The sequence below is a fragment of the Phoxinus phoxinus genome, assembly GCF_949152265.1.
Source record: "Phoxinus phoxinus genome assembly, chromosome: 3".
Lineage (NCBI taxonomy): Eukaryota > Metazoa > Chordata > Actinopteri > Cypriniformes > Leuciscidae > Phoxinus > Phoxinus phoxinus.
Window position 1 is genome coordinate 21,555,453 of NC_136878.1, and position 22,137 is coordinate 21,577,589.

Genomic DNA, 22,137 nt, shown 5'->3' on the forward strand with positions numbered 1-22,137 from the left:
CAACAAAATTGAATTGCTGTCCAATCACAGTCCTGTCAATGAAAAGCAATGTCATGAGTGGGTTGCATTTATTCCTCATGTTCCTCTGTAATGATTGCATTTCCTTGTGGTTAGAATTCTCCTTAATATAAAAGGTTTCCAGAAAGGAAAATCAATCACTCTATTCTTTTTACTCCATGCCGTGTCTGTCAAACAAATGATTATGTTGTTGCTTGAGATTACCTTGACTTAATGAGTGCACACAATCAAATTACATTCAACTCAACTGAAATCAATAGTTACATTGTCATTTACCACAAACACTGAAAGACTGTCAATTTGTTTGGAAGGAAAGAGTCAAGCACCAGTGATTGCTTCAAATATTTATGTTTACAACTTAAAGTAATTTTCATGTGTAAATATTCATTTAATGTTATGTGAAAAAAAATTCCACAATTTTAGCCGTCACTGGTTGTTATTTTCAACAGAAGATAAGAAGATTTTACTTCTTTTATTTTAAGACAATCTAGAAAGCTATCTGTTACAATTCCCCTCTCAATGGCACTTCCTCAGCGGGCAAGTTTTGTTTTGCAAAAGATGTTGCAATTAAAAAAGGTAAGATGGGAAGATCCCACTTTAAAGGTAAACTGTGTAGGAATTTCTCCCATCTATCGGTGAAATTGAATTTTGCATTCAAATGAATAGGGCTCTCTAGCGACTCGCTTTTTCAAATGCATGTTGCAACTAGGTAGACGTAAGCTATGACAACATGTCTTCCAATAGCACTTCAACGAGTTTGACTATACATGTTCAACTGTTATGCTGCCTATATAATAAATTACACAACCAAGCAATAAAAAAAAGCTTGTAATTTAGACCGTAACATTGACTTACCTGTCGAGAAGAAAGCAGGCAACTTCAGCGTCCCCCCAAAGTCTTTCTCCTTCATTAGCTCTTTCCACCTGGGAAAATCTATCCCGATATTTACCCTCGTTTTTTTAATTCGCCGGCATATATGATCCTGCATAATGAAGTACCATGCAGTGCAGCCTTTCAAATTTGCCGGGGCAGTGACAAGGACCTCTCACTAATCTCCTTGTCTCTATTAACACTATTTCTATGAGTTAGTTTGTTTGCTATATGAAACTAGCAGTAAGCTAGATCAACATTAGAATAACATACTGATCATATTCTAACATTGCATCCCGTTGAGCTATATAACATTGATTTGTTGTATGTACATTTGCTAACCTGTCTAATAAAGTATGTGCAAGAGCGGTGTCGATGTCAAGTCGTGACTCGTGAAGCTCTGTCAAGTCCAAGTTAGTCGCAGATGTGGAGCTCTCGCATCTCAAAAACGCCACGCCGATATTGATCTTCATTTTATTTCTCCCTTTTTGTCCCAAAGTCTGCTTGCCATGGTCTATAATGTTTGAACGAAACAAGAACAGCTTGCCGCTAAATGTTACGCACTACGCAGTTGTCCACGTCATGGCTATGGCAGTACGAGCGGAAACTGAGGATAGCGCGGATATTGCGTCATTGATAGGCAAAATTATTTTCTGGGATGGCAATTATTTAAAATTGAAAAATCTGAAAAAAAAAATCTTTGGAGACTTTTGGGATATTGTAAGTACACAAGTGCAGGAAATGTATCAGAAGTGATTTTTGGATATTTTATAATTTATTAATTTATTGTACACGTTGTAACAAGTTATGATTAATTATATAATTTTCCTCTTTAAGTAAATTTCTTACAGGCTCATATACACAGGGGTAAACAAGGGAAACAAAACACACCTGGATAGACTAATCGAGCAGAAAAACTACAAATAAACATGACACACAAGACAGGAAATATAACAAAGGTCCCAAAACACGCACAGAGACTAGATGAGTATAACTAATTTAGTTAATTTGTTAAATGATAATTTCAATAACTGAATAGCAGACTTGAATGGCAGACATTAATTATATATTCTATGAATTATTATTCTATATATTATATGCAGTACATGCCTGAATAATGGATTCAGTTTAAAAGGTTTTAATTATCTTGCCCAAAAGTACTTTAATAAAAATATAAAAAAATAAATACATATATTCTATATACTATAAGTTTGTACTCAAATCAAGTTTTTTTTATTTTTTTGTGCTGTGTGTTGTAGTTATGGGCATCAACCAGCAGCGGCTATAATTGGGGTCATGCTAAACACAAACTTTGATCCCTCAGTTATTTAATGAAATACATATGCTAACAGCAGTTCCTATCTATTTTTACAAAAGAGGGCGCCTCTCTTCCAAACTTTCTCTCTCCTCTTTATACTTTTTTTATCCGTTCTCTCATATAGCCCCTCCCTCTATTTATCTAATTATTGGCCAGCCCCAGTCAACTCCCCTCCAACCCTTTCTCTTCCTTCTACTCTGTCTGTCTGCGAATCTATATGAGAGAGAAAGAGAGTCTGTGTCCTCGGCTTCTTAGAGTGGAAACACATGCTGATAGAAAGAAAAATGCACTGAGGAAAAAGACTGAGGATGGAGGAATATTCCAGTGTCTTTACACCTTTCCTGCTTAACTGAATGTATGTGTTCATGCAATTTGTATATTATATGAAACTTTATTGCTGTATGCAAACTCAGAGAATTGTTTCTGCATCACAAAAAAATGTGTGTATCTGCATGTGTGTTTGCTATATCACATACTTCATTATGCTTGCCTTTGAACACTGAACTGCTGAACTTCCCTTGAAGTTTTTCCCTGTAGCATGTGGCTCTGATTTGGATTATTTGCTAGACTTGTTTTCGAGCTCTCTGCTCTTTTGAAGTTCTTTCTGTTATAGGCCGTTGTGCAGAAGGATGGATTCCTCTGCACTTCACTCTCTTTTACTTCTGCTTTTCACCACCTTCTCCCATGTTCTTGCTGGAATGGACTCGTGTTATGATGAGGAGGGCGTCCCGAGCCGCTGTTTGCCTAACTTCGAAAATGCGGCCTTCAATCGTTCCGTTATCGTTTCAAATGTGTGTGGTATCCCACCAGAGGACTATTGCATGCAGACAGGGTCCACACGCTCATGTCACCACTGTGATGCCTCAGACTTGGAACTGAATCGCAACGCCACTTACCTGACTGACTTCCACACGGATGAAGAGCCCACGTGGTGGCAGAGCCAATCCATGTTCTATGGAGTTCAGTATCCTAATTCAGTCAACATCACACTGCATCTAGGTAAGTCCACAAAATGCATCTAAGTCCACAAAAACACAAAATGTGTACTAAAATTTGTAGAAACAGTGTTAACTAAACCTGATCAAACTTGTTTTCGGTAATTGAAACAAATCTTAATAAAATAGGAATATTAGATGGAAAACTTAAACTTAAAACATTTTATATATTAAACACTCAACCCAGCATTCTGTGCTCTGTAAATTGTAACTAAACAGCAACCAAGAACAGTCTCAATCTGCTAATCATTGTGTTTCCCAACTGTGAATTTGATGTAAACGCCTGAGAAATCTAATGTCATTTTGGTGGCCTATCAGATTGGATGACTCTGATATCTCAGCTGGTTTAGTTTAATTACATTATTGCCCTGCAGACTTTACGCTACAGTGTTTTCAATCATAAGCATTCCCATATGTCTGTAAGGATGTAACTATTTTGAAACTATTTTGTTATTTGTATTCTGTAAGGTGAAATTGTTCTCTTTTCTTTCTTCTTTAACCCTCAGAGACCCAATGTAGCAGAATTGCAGCATTTGAACAAAGCATTTGTAAAAATAACAAACGTTCACTAAATATGGGTAAAGACTACACATATAGCTGACACTCAGCTGACACACCAACAGCTTTGATTATTAGTATATTAACTTCCACAGCTTGCTAAAAGTACTAAAAATAACGGTAACCAGCAATTGTTAGTTTTATTATCATTATTATGAAAACTATGAAAATTGGCTCACTTGATGGTAATGAATAGTAATCTGACCAACTTTGGGGTCTCTAGGGCCAACTCAATAGCGCTGGAACCAGTTAAAGTTACAGTATCGTTAATGGTTATGGTTTTTCATATTATTTACATGTACAGTACCAGTCAAAAGTTTGGACACACTTTACCATCCGTGTGTGCAAACTTTTGACTGGTACTGTATATAGAATACAGTATATACATAAACAGAACATATATACATAAACACATTTTTTGCAATGATCACTCAAATGTGGTGATCAAACACTGATAATGATGTGACAAAGATATGTAATGGAGGCAGGGTATTTAACAATTTAACAATAAACTATTATCCAAAATGAGTCTGACATCAGTGCACTAAACAGTGAACTTTACTTCACTTATTATAAATAACTTTAAATACAAATAGAACAATATATATATAGCTTGAATTTAGAAAAGAAACAAGGTAACTGGGCAAGCAAGCTACTGCCAATCCAACAGGGGCAAAATGACACTATATAAAGTGTTATAATTATATAAATTATTGGAATATTGCTTGATGTTGTAACGTTGCGTTATTGGCAGAATGAGCTGAAACCGTGTCTACACCGAACGCGACCGTTGTCGCTCGCGTCGTAACAGCTGAAAGCTGTACACATTGGACGCGACAAAGCGCCCATTGCAAAGCATTTTTTCTAGATAGAACGAGGCATCAGTTTACTGTCTGAGATATGTTGCTCGTGTCACACCGCATCCAGTGTAGACAACATCACTGATTATAATGGGTTCTACTGTCTTTGCACCTTTTTCTTGTCATTCCAAAGGGCTGTCAATACCAAAACAGTTGATTCATATTTTCATAACAAACAGACATCTGTCTTTCTGATTCTTTTCTTAATCAAACTTTCTGCTGGCTGACTTTGTACCTTGTGGTTATTAACAGCTTTACATTTCTGCACATCAAAAGTCTAGATATGATTTGAAGATATTCTTGGAAGCACAATTTGTGAGAGAGAGAAAAAATGGGAGATGAAATAACACTAAAATGGTTTCAATAGGCAAATCAGGCACACAACAGAAAGTGTATGTTCTTGTGTTTGCTCTGATTCAATGTTCCCTTCCAGTTGGATGTCTGTGAAAGGCCTTCTCACATTTCCAAACCAAACAGAATACATCCTAGGGAGGCCTACACACACACACACACACACACACACACACACACAGCAGAGTGAGCGATGGGGGTGGTACAGAAAACACTACAAAGAATAAGACAAACACAGAAAGCAGCAGAGGTCCAGTGGTAGGTCAGGTCTTTCCTATACACACACGTAAACATACACAAACACACACATGCAGACTTCTAAGGAATGTTTCCACATCTGGTTTCCATTGTGGTTTTCATTCAAAGATGTTCAAAGGACCAATATGTGATACAGATGTTTGCTGCAAAATACTGAACCCAACATTAAAGATCATTGTGTGCAAATCATACTGTTTTAACAAAGCTTGTTTAGACCAAGTGCAAACACAGAAATATCACATTATGTAGACTGAAAAAAATACAGTTCATAACTTAACTGTTTTCGGTTGGTCTGTAAACTCTGTGCTTTAAGTTCATATCATCAATTGTGTTGTACATTCATTTTATAGTGTTTACGAACTTGTTTTATTCCCAAATCGTAATAAAAGAAAGAAAAAAAAGTTTCAGTTTACCATACACAGACATGATTACATGCAGCTCTTTATAGTTTATAAATATTGAGTCTGGTCAGGTTCAGTTGAGTTCAGATACAAACACACCCACACAGAAAAGGTTAGTATACTCATTCTTTCCAGGATAACAGCTGTAACACTATATTCATGTGTCTTTCTGTAAAGGTACAGTACGAACATACTGTATGAACACATTAAACCTGAGGGAGAAAAACGCATGATATATAGCTTATGTACTGTATATTAAATTTCAGGTCCCACAGAGTGATTCGATGTTTTGTTCTAGACAGTTCCAGTCATCAAGATTAGAGCTGGAGACCAAATCCAGCAAAATATATTCTTTACATGCTGAGGTGAAATTAAAGGCCCACTGAAGTGCCTTAAAACTTGCAGCGTTATTCAGTGTCTTGATGTAATATCCACTGAAACAGAAAGACAGGGTGGGATGTTTCAAGCTGCTCCTCCCATTTTTTTTAAAATACCCAATAGCGTTTTGTTTATATCACAGCTTGGCATTTGACATCCTATGACAGCCAACGTGTAATAGATTCCCCTTTTAGAATTAATATGAAACTGTTACTAAAGCAAAAGTGAATATTTTGCCGCATGGCACCGGTGTTATACTCATCAGTGCTGTTTCTAATACTGAGTCTATCTAACCGTTTCTCTTCCTAATATCCTCAATATTACTTCAGTTTAAAATATAGCATTCTGTGCCGACTTCAAATGGATCCAATACATTTTGTGGTCTGTTTCGACTTGTCCGACTTGTGCATATGATCCGATCTGTGCTATCGTCTCTAGACCGGAGCAGTCTATGCGCGCTGTGGCAGTTCTCGTGACATTAACTTAGAACCAAACTTCACTCTCCCTAATTGGAAAGCATACACTGTCTGAATCGTTCCCTATCCCCTATATAGTGCAGCATGTACCAAAAAAGTAATCCATGTGACTCCAGTGGTTTAACCTCAAATTTATTAAGTGACACAAGTGCTTTGTTTGAGAAAAAAAAAAAAATGTTTACCACTTTACTTACAAAATATTAATCTGCAATGTGAGAGCACCACAACAAGTGTGTTATGTTGATGTGAGAGCAGACCAGACTCCAGAGATAGTCTTATTATTGGGAGATACGAGGGTCCATGGCTCTACCATTGGAACAATCGTAACGGCTTACTTGGATCACATGTGCCTTGATAACCAATCACATTATGCCTTGACATTGAGTTGTGCGACGGTCGATCACTGTTTGCGGATACCATAGGCTGTGTCTGAAATTGCCCCCTATACCTTTAAATTGGGCATTATTTGAGGAGACAGCCATTTGGTATCAGAAACCATAGTGGACATTATAGAGTACACTCATTCAATTCCACAATGCACCCCAATAATGAGTGTACAACCAATGTACGGTCAATGACTAAAGAATACCCATATTGCACTGTGAGAGTCACCCGAAGGATGACCGTCACTACGGTCTAATAGGATGATAACCTTCGTTAAGCCTTCTCTCGAGACCTTATTTAAACAAAGTCATGCCCATGACCCAGGAAGTGGAACGTAACGTGCTATAAAAGGCAAGTTAAACTTCTGGCTCGTTCTCTTACCTTGAGCGCCCTAGTCTTCCGAGTGACAAGGATAGTGATGGTCATCCTTCGGTCTCACAAATCCATAGTTATATTCATAACTTACGATCTGTTTCGACCTTCCTCTGACGTCACTACGTTCTAATAGGAGGACTCATGTCAACAGGGTCGCGAGGAACTATAGAATCCAAACTATTCAAATCTCGCTGGGCAACAGACATCAAAACTGCAGTAAAACTGATAGTCGTTGTGCAAGTTACCTCAACTCTGTAAAATTTTGCAAATGTACATGGTGTAGACAATGATGCTGCAGCACAAATCTCCCCCAACGGAAGTCCTTTTAGTGTGGCCCATGAAGTAGCTACAAATCTCCCCAAACGGAAGTCTTTTTAGTGTGGCCCATAAAGTACTGTAGCTACACTTCTGGTCGAGTGGGCCCGTATTCCCATAGGAACTGGTAACCCTCTTTCCGTATAAGCCTGGGAAATAACCTCAACCAACCAATGGGACAAACGTTGCTTAGAAAGTGGCAACCCCAGTCTGGCCTTTCCATAGCAAACAAAAAGCTGAGAATGAGTTTTCCTCAAGGTCTGAGTAAAATTTACATAGGTGCGTAATGCCCTGACTGGACATAGGGTGAGCAAATTCAGCTGATCTGCCTGTGAAGAAGGGGGTTGAAATTGAACTACCTCCAGAACTTGATTTCTGAAGTGGCGATTAAGTACTTTTGGTAAAAATGCAGGGTTGGGCCAGAGTGTCACCCCTGTGCCATCCGGCCTCCAAAGTAAACAATCCTCACTAATTAATAGTGCAGACAATTCTCCTACCCTTTTAGCAGAGCATATAGCCAAGAGAAAAGCTGTCTTGAGAGAAATCTGCATCAGCCATAGGCTCGTACGGGGGCTTACCGAGAGAATCTAGTACAAAAGGCAAATCCCAATTGGGTACCCGCAAAGTGCGATTTGGACATAAGCGACGAGCTCCTTTCAGGAACTGACATACCAAGGGATGTCGGCCTAATGGCTGGCCATCCACTCACCCATGAGATGCTGAAATAGATGAAGCATAAACCTGATTGTACTGGCTTCTTTGCCCTGATCCAGTTGAGCCTGCAGGAATCTAAGGTACGCAGAGCAGGTTATTGGATCAGCATTCATGCCTTAACACCACTCTGAAAAAAAATCATCCAATTTATGGAGTAATTAGCACGAGTAGATGGAGCTCTGGCGTTATTCCGTGTCTCGCGTACCGCTTCATTTAGTTGTTGAGGGACGGACTCTGTAGAGGCCATAGCCACAATCGCAGTGCCATCGGATGTGGATGCCAAATCTGCCCGTCTATTTGGGATAGGAGATCTGCCCATGATGGAAGTTTCCACAGAGGACACTGAATCAGCTGAACTAGGTCCGGGAACCATGATCTTCCCGGCCAGCGTGGTGCAACTAGTAGAACTGTGCAATGACCCTTCCTGATCCTCTGGAGGACCTGGGAAATCAGAGGAAAGGGGGGAAAAGCATATAATAAGCCTGTCGGCCACTCTTGTGACAGAGCATCCAGGATCCAGGCCTAAACTGCCCTTTGTACCGTGAGGGAGTACCATCCCAGGCAATGGGTCGTCTCCCTGGAAGCAAAGAGATCTACATGAGCTGTCCCTTATCCGGTCCAAATTTGGGCTATTACCTTCTGTACAACCGCCACTCTCCTGGGAGAGGCCCTGTTCTGGACAAAATGTCGGCTGCTCTGTTTGTCACACCCGGGATGTGGATTGCTCTCAGTGAGGACAGCCATGGCCATGTCCATTTCAGCATGTTCGATGCCACCTGGAGACAACGTAGTGATTTCATCCCTCCTTGGTCATTTATGTGGTAAACTGCTGAGGTACTGTCCGTTCTCACTAGCACATGCTTGTAGCAAAAATAAATGGTAACAGAACCTTGAGAGCGAGATAAACAGACCTCAGTTTGAGCACATTTTTGTGTTCTGATGACCAAGGGGGATCCTATTTGCCCCTTACTAACCTGTCTTACCAAACGGCTCCCCAGCCTGTCAGTGATGCATCTGTTGTTATCACTGATCTTCTGTGAGGAAGATTGCCCAGTGGGGTTCCCCTGTGGAGAAATTCCTTGTCCTTCCAATGGTGTAAGGCCCACATGCAGGCCTTTGTAACCAACATCCTCGTTCTTCTGTCCTTTTTTTTGGATGAAGACGAAAATAATTAAACCATCTCTGTATTGGGCGTTTCCTCAGTAGGCCTAAGGGAATCACCATGATGCTGCCGCCATCAGTCCTACCAGCTTCTGAACCCTGTGGGCTGTCACAAGCTTCCACTTCTGGAAGTGACCTAATGCCTTCTCCAGGCCGTCTATTCTCTGGGGAGTGAGACATGCTTCCATTGTTATGGAGTTTAAATATAGCCCCAGGAATTTCACTTGCTGTTGAGGCTAGAGACTGATCTTCTTCCAGTTTACTGTAAACCCAAGGGACTGAATGTGAGCTAGTACCTCCTCTGTGTTCTTGATCATCTGCTCTTGAGAAGGAGCACAAATTAACCAATCGTCCAGATATGGCAGGATTTTGATACCGTGCAGCTGAAGGGGAGCTAGATTCTGAGATAATCCGAGTAAAAACTCTCGGTGCCAAAGACATGCCTAACGGTAGAACCTGGAACTGAAAGGCTTGGCCTTGAAAAGCAAAGTGGAGAAAAGGCCTGTGCTCTGGACTCTGGTTGAAACTGTAGCTGATACCTGTGAGTTATTGTGGATAAAACCCACTGGTCTGAGACCAACTGGCCCATGAAAGTTGAGAGGACAGTCAATGGCCAGCCCCTGATCTCTATGCAGGTCCGCCTTCACGTACTGCACCCCTTCGTGAACCTCTCTGTTGTCCTCCCCCATGGTACTGAAATCTCCTCTGGGGATATGTGGTAGGATTTTGTCTTTGGCCACGAAAGCTCTGCCCTTGTTATATAACAAGATTGCCACTCGTGTGTCTAGACCAAGCAGGTTGCTGTGGCCTTTGTGTTTCTCGAGACCTTGGTCTGAAGTCTGGAGCTGGTTTATGACAAACCCACTGGACAGCTTCTCTCGTTGTAATGGAGCGCCCAGCCCTAACCAGCACCTCCTTAGAATCTGAATTAAAAACGTGACCGGGAATTACTGGCAATTTCATTAGTTCGCTTCTTATGGTCTCTGGCAAAGAGGTTTGTGCCAGCCATATCTGTCTGCGACATAAAACAGCCAAAGACATAGCGTCGCCCACATCACGTGTCAATTGTGAGTGGGCTACCAGAGCAGAATCAACAAGGTTCCTAGAATCCTGGTCATCTGCACTTACTGTTTTCCATAGGGCTGCTAAGAGGATAGCCAAAGCATTGCCTGTATGAGATGCACGTGCAGTGGCATTAAAGGATTGTGAGATCAGATGGTCAGTTTCGCACACCCCTTCCTGGGACAGTGAGGGTTAGCAGATGCATGGGCTTGTCCCAGAGTAGTCCATGATGCTATCTCTTGTTCTACCGGTGACATGTCCCCCAGTCCAGTTTCTTTTGGGTAACGGGCATTGGCCAACCGTCTGCAGCCTGCATTGAATTGAGGCTTCTGATATGGTTTCTTCCATCCTGTCCTCAATATTGAGGTATAATCATCTGCAACTGGAATGCAAGATGGAGAATTCGTCTGAGGTATGCCTTCCCAGACACCCCCGACAGGAGCTGGGTCAGGCACAGAAGGTTGCAAACAAACAATTTTTGCTGCACTGAATACTCTAGCAACAAGAGTATTCGCTGGAAAATAATCCCTCCCTGTTGATTCGCCATCCACTTCAGCCGAATCTGAATGGGGTCCCTCTCCTTGGCTCCCTCCTTCTGCCTGCTGAGCATTATCGACCAGCGAGTGGGGAGCAAGAAGAGATAATACATCAGCATCTTAGCCATCAGGATTGGCCATCAGCGTCAGGATCACACTGCTTCGCAGCTGGAGAAATGCATTCCTGACCAGGAGGTAGTGATGGTGAAAAGGAGTGACGAGCTTCAACTCTGTCCATCCTCTGTGCTAAACTCTGAATAGCAGCCAGAATCTGTAGTTGAGTGTCTGTGTTGCCCCCCTCCGCTGGTGGAGCAGGAGTTGGGTGTTTAGCTACTTCCATCACCCTCTCACGGCTTGATCTGACGCTTATGACTATGCCTGTCCGATGAGCGTTCCCTCTCCCTACCACCCTCAGGTACAGAACTGCAAACTCTATTAGCGCAGCAAAGTAGTTCCTCTCAGGGCAGGTCACAAGCCGCACAGCAGGGATTATCCACATCCTTTCTTAAATGAGCCCTTCCCAGGCATGAAAAATGCCCATCCCTATGCCCATCATGAGGGTCCATTGCTGATTGGCAACATCGGCAGCAATGAGAGGCCATGATACCCTCACACCAGGTAAGGCCACACACAATCCCACTGACTGCGAACCGTAGTGAAGGGTATACCAAGCCCACGCAAAGCAAAAAAGGCCTGCACTAGTACACAAACGTACTTCGCAGGCCTACATCAAACCCCAACAGCTGCGAACAGTGATATAGGGCTCAAAAAAGCAACAATACTCACCACAAATTTGTAATCAAGTATATTCACTAGGTTAACTGATGGATACTCTGAAAGAAAACAGAAATAATCCATAATATTGAATGGCTAGTATGTTTAGAAACTAGCATCAGAATACCAAATACAATAAACTCATCTCAATTCACAAGCACCTACAGCATGAATTGAGTGTTTGTTTGTACTGGAATGTTGAATGGCTAATATGTTAAGAACTAGCCTCAGAATATCAGAATAATACAATAAAACTCATCTAAATTCACAAGCACCTATAGCATAAATTGAGTGTTTGTATTGAAATATTGAATGGCTAGTATGTAGAACTAGCCTCACATATCAGAATAACATAACGATTCAAGCACATACAACATGAATTAAGTGATTAGTACAGATAATGCAAAAATAAAACACCACAATTCACAGGGACGCAAGGCACCTGCACCACTTGGGTGATTAATTGAATGGTGAATATCAATATTAATTTGGTTCCTGTACCAGGTCTCTAAGGTCGAGAAAGGTATGTCAACGAGCCAGAAGTTTAACTCGCCTTTTATAGTGCGTGACGTTCCGCTTCCGGGGTCATGGGCATTTACATAAGGTCTCGAGAGAAGGCGGAATGAAGGTTATCATCCTATTAGACCATACTGACGGTCAGAGTGAGGTCGAAACAGATATGATTTGGAAGTGGCGTAAACTGAATCATACCTGTCGCGCAATTGTCGGTGACTTCTCTTATAAAACAGCATTTTATTTTTCAGTGTAGGCTAAACTCTAAAAATAGATAAATCCAAAATGATCGTTGTTGCGCACAAAAAGTATTCTCCTCACTTGATAAACTTAAGGTTGAGATGTCATAACTAACTTTTCTGGGCTGGCAGATATCAATTACCTTGCAGCCTACATCTCTTCCAGTGCACTGACTGCATGAACAGTCCCTCTGGAGCAACCCAGGGTTAAAGAACTCTCCAGTTACAGTAATTTGGAAAATAAGATTTTAGTAGCAATTAAACTAACAAAGTACCACCAAGTATGCCATTTTCTCAAGGCACAAACTCCACGTATTCTCTACAAACATAAGAAAGCTGCCTTCCACTCTAAATTGGATAAAGTGTCCTCTTCCTTTTTTCTTTTTTCATCCTTGATTTTCTTTTGGCTTGATCTAACACCTGCGCATTCTTGATTTGGCTCGATATAGATGAAGGACGTACAAGTGGTAAACTGCAAATATCACCTAAAGAGCTATTTCTACCTTATTATTTTAAAATTAATTGTGTTGCATTAAATAACATTTGAATATGGATAAAACCAGTTAATTTAGATGTTACCATTTTTTTCAGTGTAGATGCAAATCTTACATTAACTCAGTTTACAGGTAACTTTAATTATGTCCTGGGCTTTAAATATCAGGCTACATTAACTAAGGAAAATACTGAATTTTGTGGGATCTGTCCAGATGAACATTAATGTTGTTGTTGTTGTTGTTTTTCCAAGGCAAGGCCTTTGAGATCACATATGTCCGTTTGAAGTTCTACACCAGTCGACCAGAGAGCTTCGCCATCTACAAGCGTACGGAGGAGAATGGACCATGGCAGCCATACCAATATTACAGTGCTTCTTGTCGCAAGACGTATAGGAGGGACAATAAGGGCTTCATACGTCCAGGCGAGAAGGAAAGGACGGCACTCTGCACGGATGAGTTTAGTGACATCTCTCCACTTACCGGCGGAAATGTGGCCTTCTCTACATTAGAAGGACGACCCAGTGCCTACAACTTCGACCAGAGTGCTGTGTTACAGGTACGTCATGTTATTTTACAATATGAGAGTTTGGCTGTCATGTAATGCAATAGTATGATTTTATATTCAGCCCATCTGGATACATATTTTAGAATGCCAAATATAAACATGAATAATTTCTAATGTAATCCCAAGGGATTTACAGTATATGCGTAAATATTTACCTTCATGGCTTGTTGACAATAACTTGCTGTTTTAGTTAGCAGCTCATCTCCTCGGCCTATAGATATGTAGATGGTTGTGCTTTGTTGTTCCAGAGGAAAGCTTTGAGGGAAATATACCTCACTGTCAAGCTTCTCTAACTTTTAGACTTTCAGAGCAGAATCTTGCGGCTAAACATGAGTGTGCTCAGCACGCTGTGCTACTAAATACAGCCTGCAACCTTTTTCAAACATTTCTAGGGAGCTTCTTCCACACAGAGATGCAGTCACAGTCATCAGATGAAGTTCAGAAAATCAAAGGTGACAGGCAGTTGCCAGAGCTCACCTAACTGTTTAATACAGTAGATGAATACACACAAATATGGGTGTTTCTGACTGCAACTATGGACATTTTGGCCCTGTAGACCTTTAGAAAATAAACACTTGATTCACACTCTCACTAGTTTATTTGCCTACTAACAACTTCTAATTGTGTATACTGTACATACATAACAGAGAAAAATATTTTTATTTGTATCAGTCATGAACATTACACTGCAGTGTCACTTTCAAAAGTCTAACCTTTTATTGAAGTAAAATAATTGAAAGTGGGGGGGAAATCACATTATGAAATAAATGTTTTTCTCCAAAGCACATCTGGAACAATTATTTTTATGTGATTTTTCCCCCACTTTCAATTATTTTACTTTTTTTGCTTATTTTTTAAATCAAATATCAAAAGGATTAACAATGCATATTAATTTTTTACAGCCATCTTTGATCATATTTACCAAGGGGGGCAAATAATGTTGACCAGCACTGTACATGCACACAATAAAATAATATTTTCACAATGTTTGCATTTTGACATTATGATCATGATTATAATTAAAACAATATTTTTACACATTAAATATTTAAATGGTCTATTTTTCAACATTTGTAATAGATTTTCATGGTATAGTTAAAACAATAGAGGCATTTGAAATGATGAGGAAGGAATGCTTAAAATGCCAGACAGTTTTAATGTGACCTTCACAAAAAAAATATATAGGTATATATATATATAAATAAAACCTGTCTGGAACATCAAAGTGTGCAAAGTTGAAGAATGCCCATATATTGAAATAGGTACAGCCTAAATCAAACCAGATTTGACAGGATATTAGATGATGAGTACCTGCAAAAGGAGGATGCAGAATCTGAGCTCATCACTACCACATCTATTTTTGTAACAAGTAAATGGATGGAAGGAAAAGTGTTATAACAGAAAGGTCATACTGTACCTATTCAAACTGATGTGCAAATGCCTCTCAGTTTTGTGAGGCAAGTGGATGTTGAATGCAGCTTCCCAGAAAAGTAACTTTAATAATTAAAATGCTTGATTATTGTAGGTAAGATTTAAATATACACTCTCAGAAAAAAGGTACAAATGGGAAGGTACCCTTTAAAAAGGTTCCATTTATGTACCATTTATGTACTTTTATTTACACTTTTAGTACCAATATGCACCTTTGAGGTATTTATACACTCTTTTGGCACAAAGGTGTACCACAAAGGTGTGCCTTTTGAAAGGGTACTGCCCCAAAGACAACTTTTGTACCTTTTTCTGAGAGTGTACGTTACAAGAGGTGTGATTTTGACATAGTGCTTTATGTGTGGCTTCTTGGTTTCAGACCAGCAAGTTTTTCGGGCTGGTGTTACATTGAATGCTGTAGTGATGGTAGGAGTTAGGGTTGGGAATAGATGTAGGATGACAACAGGACCTACAAAGGTGATATAACTACTACAGGAGCTTTTACAGTAGTTGCTCCTAAATTGTGGAACAGTATTCCACTCTATATTCAGCAGGCTCCATCTATCAAGGTGTTTAGGTCTCAGTTGAAAACGTATCTATTTAACCTTGCTTTTAAAGGAAGGGGATCTTGAGTAATTGTCTCTGTGTGCGTAGGTACTAGTGCTATTGGCTATTTGGGTGTAGGCATGTTAATTGTTATTTGGTATTTTTATTATATTACTCTTTATCTTTTTATTAATTATTTATATAGCACTTCTGTTTTAGAAGAAGAGTGTATAAAAAGTAAGTAAAAGTTCAGGTTAAGAGAACGGTCACAGAAATCAATCTGTCAACGGCTAAAATCCAGTCACAAAATGTTTGATCCCCTGTTACGCACCTGTATTTAGCGCCCATCCAATCTCAAATAAATAAATGTTAATGAGGTAAATGGAGTCCTTGACATGCAGTAGTTGAACAGGCATAAAGATATTTGGACCTACTGAGGTTTGTTGTGGAGGTTTGAAAAGGCCAATTTTAGGTAAAAGCTTTTTCACTTTCAATCTTTTCATCATCCTTCTTTTCTCTCACTATTTCAAAGAAAAACAGCTAGCCTATCTGTTTACAAAGATGAAAGCCACTAGAGGACAACCAGAGAGGGAGCAACAGAAAAGAAGGGATGTCATTTTATTTAAGAGCAGAGATAACAGTTTGGCTTCTTGTGATTGAGGCTTGTAGCCGAAAGTGTGAAATAGAATCTCCCTATCACACAGTTGGGAGATGAATTGAATTTTTAAAATGAGGACGTAAGGGGACTCTAGTGGTCTAGACACACACACACACACACACACACACACACACACACACACACACACACACACACACACAATGGACCTGGAGCCTCAAGGCTAAATAATAACCACTTTAGTGAAGCTTGTTTTTGTTCGACATGTTTATAATGACTAATATCTCAGAATGCATTTCTCACACATACATCTGCATTACTCCTCATAATTGGCTTCCTGCAAGCGGAAATCCTCTGTAGACAGCAGAAGAACTAAGATTCTCCAATTACCCAAATGTCACCTTGTTGCTGGCCTAGTTATTTTAATTAATTTACTTGATTCCCTGTGATTGACATGAAAGTATGCAGAGAGCAAGAAAGATGGGAATAAATTAAAATAACAGCATAAATATGTTGAATTGCTGGTTTCATTAAAGCCGGCAGAACATATTTATTGCACATTCAACATTAAAGCAGAACTATATAGGAAATGTTTTACAAAAATAAAAAATGAATGCATTGAGCAAATACTCAAAAAAATCACGTATTTAAACAAACACAGTGACAAATGATTTTAAGCCTGTTTGTTCGTAAAAAAAAAAAAAAGATAGTAATAACTGTTTTAGCCTCCACACTTAACAAGTTATTTCATATTATTATAGTCCGCAATTCATGTATGCTCTGTGAATGTAATTGCAGCACAGATGTTGCAGTTGGATGGATTTGGATTGGCCACACTGCAGGAAGTCAATTTGACATTTCAGAGAAATTCACCAGGCAGTGCCTTCTGGGAAATGTGTTCTTTCAGTCTTGCCCATAAATGTGTAAAATATAAATATGTATAGTGCAAAATTCTGTAGGTGACATTTCTAACAGATACAGTATGTCCATGCTTGTAAATTCAAAACATATAACCAAATATAAATTCCAATATATATAAATTGCATATAATCATGGTTGATAAATTACAAATACTTCATAATATATGCTTTGTGACATGATTAACATGCTAATCTGAGATACTGAATGGGGGTTTTGCAAACATGATAACGTAATGTTTTACTGTTTCTTTCTCTGCCCCACACAAACACACTTGAACTGCTGCTTCCATTTATCTCCCTTTGCACTCATTACTTTAATCACTAATTCTTTCACTCTGTAATTAGAGTGGAAGTAGTGATTTAGACCTGTGAAACAGAGGGGAAGTCAAGTGTCTTTCGTTTTCTTGCCTTGCCTCTTTTCTAATGTCTGGACCCCTGAACTTTCCACTGCCACCATGGGTTTCTTTAGTCCAGCTTTATTTATGGCAGCTGCAGTCTGACCCGATGTGATCAGATGCATCTGGGGGAATAATTTTCGCCCTGTGTCCACACGGAACTGCTTAGAGTTTAAACATTTTTGTGTCCTTTAATGTTTCCTTCAAAAAAAAGCTTTGGTGCGCACCAAGGTTTGGATGGCAGTGTTCACACTTATTCAAATGAACCGCACTAACAGAGCAATCGCACCAGAGTTTAATTAAATCGAAACCTGCCAAGCACGATTGTTGAATACGCAGGGGAAGTGGGGGAATTTTAATAAAATGTAAATTCATCTCCTGCACTTTTTTGTGTGTTTCCAGAGAGGTTTTCATGGGCCATTGTGAATAAATCTGGATTTAAATTTAATGAAACAAGATATTCAATGCATGACCTGACGTTTCATTCTTATCCAAAATGAGGCGATGGAAGCACTAAGGAGTGCTAAACACTCTCATGTAATGTACAGTATGTTTCATTCATACTTGAAGCTGGAGGGTGCTTTCTCGACAGATAGTCCAAAACAGTCCGTAAAGAAGAAATAACTATGTGATATAGCCAATTAAAAGCAAGAGATAAGAAAATTAAAACCTGTCAATTAGACAAAGTTCAGGGGAAAAAAAGGGTAATAAACTTTACATTTCTGTCCCACTCATTTCTGAAATGATGGATATGTCCCAGCTGCCAAGTGTGAACAGTGTCAACAATTTGCAGTTGACTTCATATCTTTTTACAGTTGTCACATTGATATATAAATTACATTTGTAACCCTCAAAATCCCATTGTATCACAATTTAAACACCAATTAAAAAATGTAAAAACTTTGCATAGTGGTTTATCACTATTGTCAGGTGGTCTCATATAACATTATTGTGATGTTCCTCATTTGTAAGTCATTTTGGATAAGTGTCTAAATTAGTCAATTTAACAGAAAAATGGTGTATGTAACAGTGGCTGACATTCAAATGTATCACAGCAAAAATTAAGAGGAATGTAAAAAATACATGCCAAATGTCACAGTTTGCTAGATCCATACAACAAGGTCACCACTTACTGACAACATTGCAAAAACTTTTGGAAAAAAATTAGTAATTTTCCAAATAAGCATTTGATCTCCAATATTTTTTTCTACTTTTTTTATTGATTGAAAACAGATGACATCCACCAAAAATATAAATCTACATAAAGCCCAACATTACAGTTTTGCAAAACATGTTTAAAACTGTGATTTTTTTTAAAACTAGTTTCTAGTTCTACTTTCTAAAAACACTTTCAAGGTAAAAAAAGAAGAAAAAAACATTTGATTTTGTATTTAAGGCTCACAGTGGAAAGTTTTTTTTTTTTTTGGGGGGGGGGGGGGGGGGCTGGGGGGGGGGGGTTCTGTTGAAGGGTTTTAAAAATGATATCTGTCTAGACAGAGAAGGTAAGGTGATATAATGAAGAGCATGCTTCAAAAGTTATTTCTGCCACATTTACAAAGGTCAGCTCATCTTCATAACATCCACAGATTTCAGCTCATCTCATGGAAAGTCAGGCTATACTTCAACTGAAGAAGAAAAAACTGAGTTGTAAATGGACAGCCCAATGAGTAATTTTCCCTTTTCACATTTTAATTTAACAATATGTCAGTGAGAGAAATAAATAAGAGGGAGTGGTGTGTGTGTGTGTGTGTGTGTGTGTGTGTGTGTGTGTGTGTGTGTGTGTGTGTGTGTGTGTGTGTGTGTGTGTGTGTGTGTGTGTGTGTGTGTGTGTGTGTGTGTGTGTGTGTGTGTGTGTGTGTGTGTGTGTGTGTGTGTGTGTGTGTCGCTGTAATGAAAGGGTTTGACTTCATTGATTCAGATTAGAAGTGAATGCTCTTGTTCAAATAAGGATGATGGAGAAATACAAAGAAAGAGAATGAGAAAAAAAGTTAAGAGTGCTCCAAGTGGATATAGACAAGCAAACAAAAAATAAAAGATTCTCTTTTGTCACCAAGAATTGTCACCACCTCCTTGTTAACGGGTTTAGGTATTGATCAGGGGTTTGCTATATAATCAGCATGTCGATGTATGCCTCACTGAGCAGAAATCTAAGGGCAACGGGGCCATTAGGAGAACCTCAGCTATTTAAAAAAATCTGACAGAGGTTTTTAAAGCTAAAAACATCAATCATCAAAGAAGTGATGGAGAGGGGAAATGGGAAGCGTGCTGTGCCATCATTCATGGTAACCGTCACAAAAATGCAGAACTGCACTGCCTCAAAACCTTCAGATAAGTTATGAAAGCTTGGGTGGTAACATAAAATAATAGCTGAATCTGAATCCAACATGTATACATTTACTTCCTGCTCAGATGCTTTCCACAGTGATTGCACTTATTATAAGTGTCAGTTCCCAGACGGATTACACATGTAAAATTACCTTAATAAATGTACCTGATAAAATGAGTTTTGATTTATCGTTGCTGCCTGCAGGACAGTCACATGCACATAGCCTAACTAAAAACATACCAACATTCAAAATAAATACTATTCATACCCTGCTAAAAGAGTTTAACAAAATCCATTAAAAACAGAGCAAGATACCATTTTTGTCAGATGATTTTTGTCATTTCCTGATGTGTTCTCATTTTTCCAAAATATCTGAATTACTTTCTTACTGGCCCACACTCAGAATAGCCATAATATTGGAAGTCTACCAGACCCCTGAAAAGGTTGGTCTCCGTCCACTTCCAAACAAACATGCAGTTCTACTGAGATATGAACGCAACATGGAAAGACATCTAAACGAACCAAAAACAGGACGTAGGCCTATATGTCAAGATGCCACCTTTTAAAAATACTTTTGGTCCGGACCATTTGAACAGAACTGCAAAGTGTGAACACACCCTAAATTACTGAAGCGATTGACAGCACGTGTTTCATCAGTGGCCTGAGTCTATAAAGATATTGATTTTGTATTTAACTTTACCAGAGGCTGATATTTTCAAAAAAATTATATTGAACCTAAACCTATAGGCCAAGCAGGCATTTTAAATAACGATCTAGAACCTCATTTATTGTGCTAAGTTGTGTAATTGAGAAATGAACAACATGTAATCAGTATTAACATACTAATATGGTAAGATCTTTTTTTTTTTTAAAGGCATACCCTGACACATGGTTGACCCATTCTGTCTCCCCTGCAAAACCATATTTCATAAGCTTTGATGCCAGCAGACAGCATCCTGCCTTCAATATAGCATTTAATCCTAGTGTGTCTCCTACTGTGATTTGGGTTGACAGAATTTAACTTATCCACTCTTCAACCTCTCAGAAGAAAAAAATGAGAGAAAATGAAGGAAGTTTGAACTTCAAATCAGATGACAGAGACAAGAGGCCCCCTGGGTTGTATTTCAGTTCTGAGAATAATTTCAGAGAAGAAAAAAGCTCAAAAAGGGGAAAATAGCACTCAAATCATCTGCAGTATGCTCTATGCAGTCATGTCTGCTATACTAAACCTTTTTTTATGAAGGTTGTATAAAATCTTTAAAGTTCGGTTTTCTGTGATATTATTATTTTACGTTTTTAATTTGGGACAATTTGATGACTAGCTCTTGTTTTTAAGTACTGGTTTGTTTTGATTGTTTATTTATTTATTTATTTATTTTTAGAAACTACTATTCAGAAGGAATAGTTTATATCTTTAAGATTTAAAAAAAAAAAAATTGATTTAAATTGATCACTCAATTTAATTTCACTAAAGACTTTTACATTGTTACAAAAATTTCTCTTTTTTTCAAAGAATACTAAAAAAATGTATCATGGTTTCCAAAAGAATATTAAGCAGCACACATGTTTTCAACATTGATAATAAAAATAAATGTTTCTTGAACACCAAATCATCATTTTAGAATGATTTCTGAAGGATCATGTAACACTGAAGACTGCAGTAATGATGCTAAAAAATCAGTTTTGCCATCACAGGAATAAATTACATTTTAAAGTATATTAAAATAGAAAACACAAATAATAATACATTTACCACATTAAATTTAATACATTTGTATACCAAATAAATTCAGCATTGGTGACCAACAACGTTTCCACAACGTAAATTACACTGACCCATACCGAAAAACACAAATTTTGAAGCAGTTATGTTGTTGTTTTTTAAACATATGTTTCTAGATAATACAGATTGGGTTGTTGTCAGTGTCACATGTCTGTATTAGTTCTCATCACTGTGGTTTCGTTAAAGGATAATTCCGGTATTTAACACCTTGAGTCTATTGTAGTTTGTTTTGGATGAACAAGAGTGGTGGACAACATTTTTTTGACAATGGTTCCTCTCTCGAGTTTTTGACTATAAAATAATTGGCCATGGACCCATTTAACATTGGAGTCAATGGCCATGTCCGAAAATGTCATTAAAACTGCCAATAATGTTCGTTTACAAAACTGTTAAACTCACCGAGTGGTTAGTGGTGTTCGTTGATGATTATAAACAATATATCGTCGCAATATATGATTCCAATCCGTTTATTTTGGTATAGTAGAACTATTTTTTCAGACACTTCACA

General features: G+C 38.6%; 1 protein-coding gene across 3 annotated transcripts in view; it reads left to right on the top strand.

Annotated features, from left to right (window-relative positions):
* Positions 1–2,421: 2,421 nt before the first annotated feature.
* The window catches only part of lamc3 (laminin, gamma 3), a 93,839-nt gene continuing 74,123 nt past the window's right edge, over positions 2,422–22,137 (top strand). Inside the window, exons 1-3 of one of the 3 annotated variants that reach the window (XM_079606515.1) lie at positions 2,422–2,561; positions 2,820–3,205; positions 13,302–13,606. In XM_079606515.1, the coding sequence (XP_079462641.1) occupies positions 2,560–2,561; positions 2,820–3,205; positions 13,302–13,606 (693 nt within the window). In that variant the 5' untranslated portion in view covers positions 2,422–2,559. Of the gene's footprint in view, positions 2,562–2,727; positions 3,206–13,301; positions 13,607–22,137 lie in introns of those variants that run through there. The other 2 variants (XM_079606516.1, XM_079606514.1) reach the window with 2 other exon arrangements.